The sequence below is a fragment of the Artemia franciscana genome, chromosome 12 (assembly GCF_032884065.1).
Source record: "Artemia franciscana chromosome 12, ASM3288406v1, whole genome shotgun sequence".
Classification (NCBI taxonomy): Eukaryota; Metazoa; Arthropoda; class Branchiopoda; order Anostraca; family Artemiidae; genus Artemia; species Artemia franciscana.
The window spans coordinates 11,956,475-11,968,506 of record NC_088874.1 but is presented as its reverse complement, the minus strand read 5'-3'; the positions used below and the strand labels follow the sequence as shown (position 1 = coordinate 11,968,506).

The 12,032-nt window shown below is 35.1% G+C and overlaps 1 protein-coding gene across 1 annotated transcript in view; it reads right to left on the bottom strand.

Moving 5' to 3' along the window:
* LOC136033690 (ATP-dependent 6-phosphofructokinase-like) overlaps nucleotides 1-12,032 on the bottom strand; it is a 171,165-nt gene that overhangs the window by 43,546 nt on the left and 115,587 nt on the right. The window contains exon 9 of the mRNA XM_065714537.1: nucleotides 8,823-8,907. Coding sequence (XP_065570609.1) covers nucleotides 8,823-8,907 — 85 coding nt within the window. The remainder of the gene's footprint in view (nucleotides 1-8,822; nucleotides 8,908-12,032) is intronic.

Below are 12,032 nucleotides of genomic sequence, written 5' to 3'. Positions count from 1 at the left end.
TAGAAGGATCTTGTGCTTTAAAGTTCCAATTTCAAATTCCGACCAGATCCTGTGACATTCGGGGGAGTTGGAGGGGGAAACCGGAATTCTTGGAAAACATGAAAATTGGGGTATTTTTATCTTACGAATAGATTATCGGATCGTAATGAAATTTGATTTTTAGAAGGAATTCATGTCTCAGAGTTCTTATTTCAAATCCCGACCCGATCTTTTGACATTGGGGGGAGTTGGAGGGGGAAATCTTGGAAAAATATTAGTGGAGGAACCGGGATGAAGCTTGGTGGATAGAATAAACAAATTTCCTTGATACGTGATTGACAGAATCGTACTGGATTCGCTCTCTTTGGGGGAGTTGGGGGGAGGGGTTCAGTTATTTGGCGAGTTCGGTGCTTCTGGACGTGTTAGGGCGATGAAAATTGTTAGGCGGGTCAGGGAGCTGCACAATTTGACTTGATAAAGTTGTTTTCCCAGATTCGACCATCTGGGGGACAAAAGAAAGAGGAAAAATTAGAAAAAATTAGGTATTTATAACTTACGAGTGGGTGATCGGATCTTAATGAATTTTGATATTTAGAAGGACTTTGTGACTCAGAGCTCTTATTTTAAATCTTGACCGGCATTAAGCCTCTTATTTTCCTTTTTAAATCAATCTATTGATTCATAGAATTTTGTTAGAGCTCATACCATATGCTCTCTTGGCTCTTAGCTCTTCTCGCCTCGTCACAAGTGCCATATGAGCTCTTAGCTCTTGTTGTATGTTACATAAAAAAAAACTAGTTTTCTTAACTGAAAGTAAGGAGCGACATTAAAACTTAAAACGAACAGAAATTACTCCGTATATGAAATGGATTGTCCCCTCTGCAATCCCTCGCTCTTTACGCTAAAGCTTTTAATTGTTTTAAAAAGCAGAATTGTGGCAAAGAGTCAAACTTTAGCGTAAAGAGCGAGGGATTGCGGAGGGGACAACGACTTTTAGGGGGTATTTCCCCCTATTTTCCTAAATAAGGCAAATTTTCTCAGGCTCGTAACATTTGATGGGTAAGACTAAACTTGATGAAACTTATATATTTAAAATCAGCATTAAAATGCGATTCTTTTGATGTAGCTATTGATATCAAAATTCCATTTTTTAGAGTTTTGGTTACTATTAAGCCGGGTCGCTCCTTACTACAGTTCGTTACCACGAACTGTTTGATTTATGCTGCACTGCTAATGATATGTTATTGCAAGCATTTTACAATATCAAACTTATATTAACTGTTACAATATTCGATGTTCTTTCTAAATATCTTTATCGTTAGTTATCTTGAATTTCTATCGTCATGTAACAAACACAAGCTCCGTAATTTCTTTTAAAATACATTAACACATTAGACATAAAACATATAATTCATCATTGTAAGTGTTATTTTAAAACACTAAAGTTTTTCCAAATGAAAGGAAAGGGAGTCACCGAAACTTAAAACGCACAGAAATATTATAAGAATTGAGGGGGAGTGTATATCCCTCAAAATCCTCTCTTCTCTTACACTAAATAGTGTGTAGTCCACACTTCATTAGTGATTACCATCTATAATATGTTGAAACTTTAAAGTTTATGGAACTGTTTCTTGACCAGACTAACGCTTTGATTATAGCACTCAGAGTAAAAAACATAGACGTAGTTGCTGACAGCCAGTTTGATGGAAACAGTTAATTCAATATTTGGCAATTTTGCAAAGGTCAACGTTCATATTTAGGCAGACTTCAGCAGATCTATGAAAAACAATGACAAAATTTGCAGATGGTGCAAATAAAACGACGCAGAAGAAGAATACTAAAGACACTATTGACATGATTATTAATGTGGTAGGCAACATCCCGTGTCAAGTCAAGCCCTGGTATATTTTCCCCCACATTCTGGCAGATTCGCTGAGCCAAATTATGAAATATGATACAAGCACAGCCCCACCAGATGCCTTGAGAAAAAAATCCAATAGATTCATTGAGTTGAACTCCAATATAAAATGGAAAAATCCGTAAGAATTGGATTGGCTCCGGAAGATTTGAAATAGGTAATGTATGCAAGGGGGAATTTTATGCCTCTTGAAGAAAGTAGGAAATACTTAGGGAAAAATAGACTGTGGGATGGTCCTTACAGTTGCCCTATTTGTGGAGAGATGGATGAGTCTTTAGGGAGTTGAGGGAGTTGCGCTTGGGGATATTTGGTAGGGAGGTCGGGGGGGGGGCATTGTATTTTGAAAATTTTGAGAAGTAGGTGTTACTTACATCTAAATAATATCGGAAAATTTGTTCGGGTAGGTTTGAGGTATCGTAGTGATTTTCTTAAATAATAAGTTTTAGTGTCTTAGTTTTAGTTTGGCTTGTTTTGCATAGGTCACCATATCCCAATTGGGCTTTCGTGTGAATAAATCTATCAACCTATCTATCTATACTAATTGGGTTAAATTTTAGCGTAAATCCTCAGCCAAGTTTATTCCAGTTGATGAGTCAACCTTAGATGAATTACCGTTGACTCATTGTGGCAATCCGCGAAAGAATCCCTGAGCAAAATAATGACATATTTTGTGAATAAAAATCCTGTCAATTCCTTAAGAATTATCAAGTTCAGCTGTATTTGATAGATATTGAATGGCAAATCCCGCCGTATTAGCCAAGACTACATAAGCCTTCTAAAGAGGAAGGGCATCAATGCAACCCCCACCCCCAGGTGCATCACTAGTGACACTACTAAAACACCTGAATGTTATATGTTCTTCCTATGACAATATTAATTAATCAAATTAACTAAAAAGCAAATTAAAGCTGAACCGCTATAAAAATACCATAAAAACTAAAAAAACAAAAACAAAGTAGTTTCAAGACAACACTGGCAGAACGTAAAAAAAAATTACGACCAACACTTTTAAGAACCCTTACTTCTTTCATATGAACAAATTATCCATCGTGTTTTTTTTTCAGTTAGTAAATCATAGATTGCTCAAAAATACAAATAAGAACGTAACACATCACCGTGTGGAGGTGGACCCTTGAAAACCAGTAGATCCCTATAATGGTTTTCTATAACTTAGACCGAATGTCTAGAATACAATTTCCAGACTCGGGACCTTTTACCCCACTCTCAGAAAATAATCAGTGCTCTGCTCCTTCAAAAACTGTGAAAAGACTGTTCATTGAGCGTCAACTTCTAGGCTACTTAAAAATACTGCAAGAACAAGAATGTCTGAATTGGTGTTCTCTTTGCTTTGTTTCATAAGCAATTATTGAGAGAGGTCACTTTTCAAGAGAAAAGTCTTTCCTCACTTTCCATGATATGAGGCATTGTTTTTAGTGTGAAAGCATTAGATCAACTCTTCGATGCACATTTGTAAGAAAACTCCTTAAAGATTGGACACAATTTTTCATTAAGCTAATTTTAAGTACTGTGAAGCAAAAAGGACTAAACATGTTCTCTATAAGAACATGTGTGCAAATACAATAAAAATTGTATTGAATAAAACTGGCAATGTAATTTATTTTCCCTTTGATTTTTTATGGAGCTAATCGACTTGGCAAAAGCATTGCTCAGTCGTCATTTTAAGAAAACTGACCGGCAGTCAGACAACTGTGTTAAACTGTCTATCATCAACGATTAAGCTATATCTCGGTCTGTGGTTAAGTTCAGTTCTGAGCCGGATACTATTCAAAACGTAAACATCAAATGTATCTCGAAGATCGTCCAGTAGCTTTTCTTTGGATATTATGAACTTCAGTCTAGTGTATTATGCCGACGATTTTGTCATGACCAGAATGTCACCGATTGTACCCACAGGCTAATATTAATATTCTATTTAAGTCCTAAGCAAATATCAGCCTGAGTGCCAATCTGGCAAAACCGAAATTTTAATTTAGAACCGTCTTTATCGCCAAAAATCCGTCATATCTACACTTTATGACTGCGGGATAGACTGAGGGATAGAAGGCTTTACTCAAGTATCTAGGTATCATCAACAGATGGGATCCGAGAACGTCTAGGCTTCTTGTGGTTAGATAAATTATTTCCGATTTACGGCTGAGCTAAGCAAAGCCGATAGCCCTTAAGTTTATTTTTAACAAACATACTCTAGGTTCTTTGTTCTCAGCAGTTGCACTCCCAAGTGTCCACTACATTCCCCCATTATGACACTGGCTTACAAGCACAGATAAGTTTTGTATTCGTTTAGGCTCATGCAAGGCTAAAGTCTGCACTGGATCTTACTCTGTACATACAAGACACATTTGTTTTGAACAAGTACCACGTAGATGACCCTGTTTTGTTTATCCCTGAATTAAAGAGGCGGTCTTTGATAAGACCGTCTTTGATAAGACCGTCTTTGATTTGATACTGATTAGTTTTCTTCAACATACCGTTGAGGCTTGTAATAAGCTCTTTTGGTTGTACCTTTAGATGCTATTTGAAGTCTGTCTTTTTTATTTCAGTACTCCACTGTTTCCTTCTGATTTACAGTCTGTTATTATCATTACTGCTAATGATCACAAGAACAAGAAATTTTATTAATGTTTCGATAAATGGGAACTTAGACATGGCCAAACCCATGCATGATCTCTAAATATCTAGGGATGACGAGAGCTGAAGCGTACCACAAATATTTATAGAATATCTCTAACAGATATTCTATTTAACTAATCACTTGTAGTCAAATATGACCAGTTACAGCAGTAGCTACAATCTATTAAAGATCAAACAACAGGACATAGTAACCAAAATCTTAAAAGAGAATTTTTAAAAGAAACTTTCCAGTGAGAAACAATTTCAATATATTACTGATTAGAAATAATAACTATGAATCAGATTTGACAGAACAGTAATTTCTAGTTATTAAAATGCATTTTTGACGATTTTCAAAAAAGAGCCTGAAGCCCCTTAATACCAAATACTCCAATTGTAGCGTCTCCACTTGTCTTTTCTTTTTCTTAAAGGTGACGGGACCGAGTAAACGGTCGTCGATAATCAAAAGAGAATGATTTGAATGGAAAACAACAGTACTAGTGCTCTTTTCAAGTCACAAAAGAGATTGTACCTCAATAAAATCCCATTTGTATTACAGTAAATGATTTACTGGCATACAACAATAATTTTGGTTACTTGAGACCATAATACAAAGGATTGAAAATTTCAAGATAGTAAACGATCATAAATTATTTAAAATCTGTACAATGTGTATTTGAATGCAGTTCACTTGATTCGCCTTGAGATCCTCTGTCTAAATACATTAGTCACTTTAGTTGCAAATATTTACAGATAAGTTAGAAAAATCCACTGATAGAATCAGTAAAAATGTTACTTATTCAAAACAAATCTCTTTGTAGGTGCCTGGGGTGAATGAATCACTTTTTTAACAAGCATCTTTAATATTTGAATTTGAACAATTAATTTCAAATTTGGTTAGCTTTGACAAACTTTCTGTTTTTATTTATTTTAGAGTTTGATGACTAAATAGATTTTAATATCAACAAGTGAGTACAAGTAACCCTTGAGGGAGGGGAGGATAAGATAGTAAAGTTTCAAAAAGAGTTAGCCACGAAATAGACACTTAGATTGATTTGCCGTTGAAGCTCTATCCGAATACAATAGTCACTTTCATTGCAAAAATCAACGAACAGGTTCAAAAAATCATTTTTATACAATTCTGAAAAAGACTTATACCAGCTTTGCCTCTTACTCAGACTATCTCTCTTGGCTTTTTTCTTCCCCAATTAATCATGGCTCTCAAATTTTTCTTCACAAAACACCAATTTGATTTTAATTCAAGCTGAATAAACAGCAGACATGTATTCTGAGTGACTTCGATTGACGGGTCGTTCGATGCTCTATTCAAGCACAATAGCTATTTGGATTGCAAAAATCAAAGGACAAGTTCAAAAAATCATTTTTATACAATTCTGAAAAAGACTTATACCAGCTTTGCCTCTTACTCAGACTATCTGTTTTGGGTTTTTTCTTCTCCAATTAGTCATGGCTCTCAAATTTGTCTTCACAAAGCCCCAATTTGATTTTAATTCAAGTTGGAGAAACAGCAGACATGTATTCTGAGTGACTTCAATTGACGGGTCGTTCGATGCTCTATTCAAGCACAATAGCTATTTGCATTGCAAAAATCAACAGACAGGTTAAAAAAAATCATTTTTATACAATTCTGAAAAAGACTTATACCAGCTTCGCCTCTTACTCAGACTATCTGTCTTGGCTTTATTCTTCTCCAATTAATCATGGCTCTCAAGTTTTTTTTTCACAAAACCCCAATTTGATTTTAATTCAAGTTGGAGAAACAGGAGACATGTATTATGAGTGACTTCGATTGACGGGTCGTTCGATGCTCTATTCAAGCACAATAGCTATTTGCATTGCAAAAATCAACGGACAAGTTCAAAAAATCATTTTTATACAATTCTGAAAAAGACTTATACCAGCTTCGCCTCTTACTCAGACTATCTGTCTTGGCTTTTTTCTTCTCCAATTAATCATGGCTCTCAAGTTTTTCTTCACAAAACCCCAATTTGATTTTAATTCAAGTTGGAGAAACAGCAAACATGTATTCTGAGTCACTTCGATTGACGGGTCGTTCGATAAACTATTCAAGCACAATAGCTGTTTGCATTACAAAAATCAACGGACAAGTCCAAAAAATCATTTTTATACAATTCTGAAAAAGACTTATACCAGCTTCGCCTCTTACTCAGACTATCTGTCTTGGCTTTTTTCTTCTCCAATTAATCATGGCTCTCAAGTTTTTCTTCACAAAACCCCAATTTGATTTTAATTCAAGTTGGAGAAACAGGAGACATGTATTCTGAGTGACTTCGATTGACGGGTCTTTCGATGCTCTATTCAAGCACAATAGCTATTTGCATTGCAAAAATCAACGGACAAGTTCAAAAAATCATTTTTATAAAATTCAGAAAAAGACTTATACCAGCTTTGCCTCTTACTCAGCCTATTTGTCTTGGCTTTTTTCTTGTCCAATTAATCATGGCTCTCAAATTTTTCTTCACAAAACACCAATTTGATTTTAATTCAAGTTGGAGAAACAGGAGACATGTATTCTGAGTGACTTCGATTGACGGGTCGTCGTTCGATGCTCTATCCAAGTACAATAGCTATTTGCATTGCAGAAATCAACGGACAAGTTAAACAAAAGCGTTTCTAATATAACGACTAAAAATGTCATTTATTCAAAATTAATAGCTTCATAGATGCCTAGGATAAGAAAGTCGCTTTCTGGACAACCTTTTTGAATGTAGTAAAGAAATCAACTGATCCACGTGACTGAAATTTACAAAAATTTTTAACATCGAAAGAATGGATATCTGAGCTGATTTCAAAAACTTTCGTGGCTCTACTGCTTCCTTTAAAACGTTGTAGAAAGTTTATTTGAACAGCCACTATTTAAAGAACAGAAGGATCCTGTACGTTTGGAGACTAAAAATACTTTTTCGATTCTTTGCTATTTTCATAAGCTATGGTTTTCTGCCGCTTTGATAAATTCCCGGCCCTCTTCCAAGGGAATGTGTCTAGTAAAGTGCTTATCTCACAACCCTAAATTATTTAACAAATAATTGAATATTCTTCTGCAAATTCTCAAAGATAGTTGTGAATATATACACCTCGGGATACTAGTCTGCGTGACATAAGTTGTACATAATTCATAGGGAAGTTCAAAAGAGGTAAAAAGTCAAACCAATAATTAATGCCCTACACGAGCAAAAATTCATGCTAACATTTATTTTCCCTTTTTACTAAAAAAAAATTTTCAGATAAAAGTAAAGAGCAGAACTGAAATAATAAAAAAAAAATCTTTGGCAGTTTCTGCCGTGTATATCCTCAAAACTTGTTCATTCAAACTGACTCTTGATACTTCGTTTTATTTGTCAATTTATGAGAAACAAGTATTTTCCTGCTAACTGAACTTGTCTAACCTTTTAGAAAATATAAATTGGATACTAAAAGTTACCAATTTTAATGGGCGGTGAAAGACTAATGAGAACCATATAAATTTATCTTTTATTTTCTAAAGGCTGGTTAAAGACTTTTTTCCTACTAAGAAAATATCATGTTTTGGGGTGGGTTTGTGTTTTCAGTAAAGTGCTAGATTTCACAATTCTACAGATATTGCAAAATATCACTGAGTCAATTTATTTGAAATACTTTTGTAGATACGTGTTGCAGTAATTATGAACCAATAATTTTTAAATGTTCTGAGTTTCAACTTCGCTCTTTACTTCCGTCAATACAACTTGTTTCTTTTTAAGGCTAATCATCTTAATTTGTGTCCAATGCTATTTTCCCTATTTTAGAAAATCATGAATAACTTATGCAATTTCAGCGATTTTGAGCTGATTTTTTTTTTTGATGACTCGAGTTAAAAAGGAAAAAAAAGTTGGTTTCACTTTTTCTGTATATGCTTTACATATTATTTTGCATATTACATACTAATTACCAAACGGTGCAAACCTTTGCTAATGACATTAACGGACTTGACACGAATATAAGCAAGAAATTAAGACAGGAAACAAGAACAAGGAAATAGACAAGGAAAGAGGTATAAGACAAGAGAGAAATGAGACGAGGAATTCACTATCATTTATAAACTATGTATCATTATTTTTTGAGATTGCAAATTCACAAGTGAGGAGCTTTAGGTTCGGTCTCCAGCCCAAAACGCCCAGAATTTTGCGATTTCCTTCGCAAATATCCTTGTATTTTTATTTCACTTGCCATTTTTTTAATTGCCTGCCACCTTTTACCTGTAAATTATAGAAATCTGATTTTTTAAAAATCTTACCATTTGTTGAGTCATTTCGGGACTCAATTTAGGAGGCTTCAATCGAGTCAACAATTTATAGGTTTCCAGATTTCTTGCAAAGCTCCTATAAAATGAAATTAAATTTTTACAAGAAAATTTCCACAGAAATGTTATGCTTGCATCAGAAGCCAAGATCCTCTTTTTCCTATTAGCACAATTTTTGCCTTCGAAATTTATTCCTTGTTTTTACCCTTTTTTAAGCCAATTCCATCCAAATAGACAATTACTTTTTATAGAGGTTACTAGAAGTTATGGATAAAAATACAAATGATTATAAATTATTTGTACAAAAGCTAGCAACGGCCGTGACAAAGCGAACAAGACACGAACCAACAAGTAACATCACCTAATATCTAAGACACAAATACGTAATTCCAATCCAGCATAAACCTAAATAAAATGCCTACAATGCAGCCCTATTCTCAGGAATTTCCCAGCTGTCGTAATACCCTAAAATCTTTCTTTCATTATTTTTGCCCAATTATCATTACCAATAAAGTATTCCCCCCCCCCAAAAAAAAAAAAACTTTCTTAATCATACTAATGCTCTGTACTCCCCTAAAAAACATAAAAGGTTCTGACCAAATCCCACCAAATATAGAGCAAAAGTGAGGACCGTTTTTATTAACTCGTTTTTTTTATTCACCGATTTGTTTGTCACGTGAACATTTTTCCCGTGAACAATTATTTTTCAGTCACTGCCGAGTGTTCAAATACTCTCAAATTTTTTCAGTACATGTACAGTGGAATACTACAACACAGTACTGTCATCAATGACAGTGCAGTAATAGAACAACAAAACCACCCACTCTGTCATACTCCATCTTGAACAAGCAAAACAGCACAAACCAGTGATAGGGCATAGCGAAAAGTATAAAACATACACTATTATGCAAGACTTATTAATGCAGCGGTAAGAACACTTTGTTGAAGCTGTAGTAACTTAGGGTCGAATCTTAAATGAGACAATTTGTTTCTGCAGTCAAGCTTACAGGAAACATAAGATGTAAAGGAATTGTGGACCCGAAGAAATGTTCCTTAGGAAGACTTAGAAAGAACTACGAAACGAACTGACACCAATTTAATTTTCGAAACTTTTAAGAAACAAAGCGAAAAATATTCTAAAAAAAGAACAAACACATGATCGATCACCAATCAGTTTTCGGTTGGTGGTGGCGCAACACAACCGACCATAATTGCGTCTGCCACCACCAAATTTCATTTCAGCGTAGCTTTGGGGATTAATCTCCTCGTGCCTCATTCGAATCTCCTCTAGCCTTTCCTTCACTCTTTTCGTTACCATATCGACAGCCACGTCCAGGTCCGCACCTTCCTTCCACAGCTGAACCACACTACAAGTATCCCGTAATTGCACTCGGCGACAAACCATTTTATTCTATTTAGAGAGTATAAATACGCTCCTTTTGTAAGAAGGAGTCTCGCCACTTTCAGAATCTGCACTCAAAATCAAATTATAGCCACCAGTCTTCTACTTCTCAGGGACATCAGCCCTAGGTTCTCCTGAGTAACCAAATTATTAACAAAACCGCTCACCCTGATATCACTTTTTAAATATTTTACGTGAACACTACGTGTGCAGTAAAATACCATAAAAATAGTCCTCTGAGGTTAGCTTTAAAGAGGAGACAATGGATAGAGGTGGATTATAGATAAGATCATTGCATCATACTTGATTCAATCTATTCTATATGCAAGATACTTATAAAAATATATCTCATTTATCTGATTGAAGCATGAATTACTTTTTTTGGGATGGTATTCATGTTTCACGGTGAAAACCAAACAAAATTTCCAATTTCAACCGAGAATTAAAGGTACAAAACCCCAGATTTAAAAAGAAAACAAATTCACATATTCAGTCGTTTACTGTTCCCCTCATTATTATATCTCTTTTAAGCAAGAAGATAAAATATAAATTTTCACCAGCCATAGACGTGAAAGAAGATTTTTCTTTTAAATTGTGATTATATAGAATGTCACTTTTACAGGGAAAAAATAGTTTTTCTTTTAGAAACAATAGAAAGAGTATCTAGATAGATACCATTATACAGTCCTAAGGGTATCCTACAAAAATGACTTACACTCAGTAGGGATTTTACTGTAGCCAAACCAGATGCTCAGAATAGGGTGGAATGTGGAAGATGCTTCCACATTCTTGTCGGAATTGGTGGTTTGACGAAGCATTGAATTTGAAGCAGTAGGCCTACCAGTACAACTGGTAAAATATGACATTTTTTTTCTTGTCTTTTAAATAAGTAAAATGTCCAAAATCGGTTAAACAACAGACAGTCAAACAGTAAACATGATAATGATAATCAAGGATGCAAATACTAGTGATGCTTAAAACTAAAAAAAGTAAAACAAGAGCTAAGAGCTCATATGACACTTGTGACGAGGCAAAAGCTAAGAGCTCATACGGTATGAGCTCTAGCCAAATTCTAAGAATCAATAGATTGATTTAAAAGGAGAATCGGAGGCTTGATGCCGGTTGGGATTTAAAATAAGAGCTCTGAGTCACGAGTCCTTCTAAATATCAAGATTCATTAAGATCCTATCACCCACTTGTAAGTTATAAATACTTTCTTTTTCCTACTTTTTCCTCTCCCTTCTGCCCCCCAGATGGTCTAATCGAGGAAAGCGACTTTATCAAGTCAATTTGTGCAGCTCCCAGACACGCCTACCAGTTTCCATCGTCCTAGCACGTCCAGAAACACCAAACTCGCCAAAGCACTGAACCCAAATCCCTAACTCCTTCAAAGAGAGTGGATCCAGTACGGTTACATCAATCACGTATTTACGACAATTGCTTACTCTACCCACCAAGTTTCATCACGATTTCTCTACTCTAAGCTTTTTCCAAGATTTCCGGTTTCCCCCTCCAACTCCCCCCAATGTCTACAGATCTGTTTGGAATTTGAAATAAGAGCTCTGAGCCATGAGTTCCTTTTAAATATCAAATTTCATTAAGATTCGGTCACCCGTTCTTAGGTTAAACATTCCTCATTTTTTTTTTTCCAAATCAACACCTCCCAGCTCCTCCAAAGTTAACAGATCCGTTCCAAATATGTCAACACGTATCTATAACTTGTGTTTATTATTCCCATCTAGTTTCATCCCAATCTTTCCACTCTAAGCGTTTTCCAAGATTTCTATTTCCCCTTTAACCCC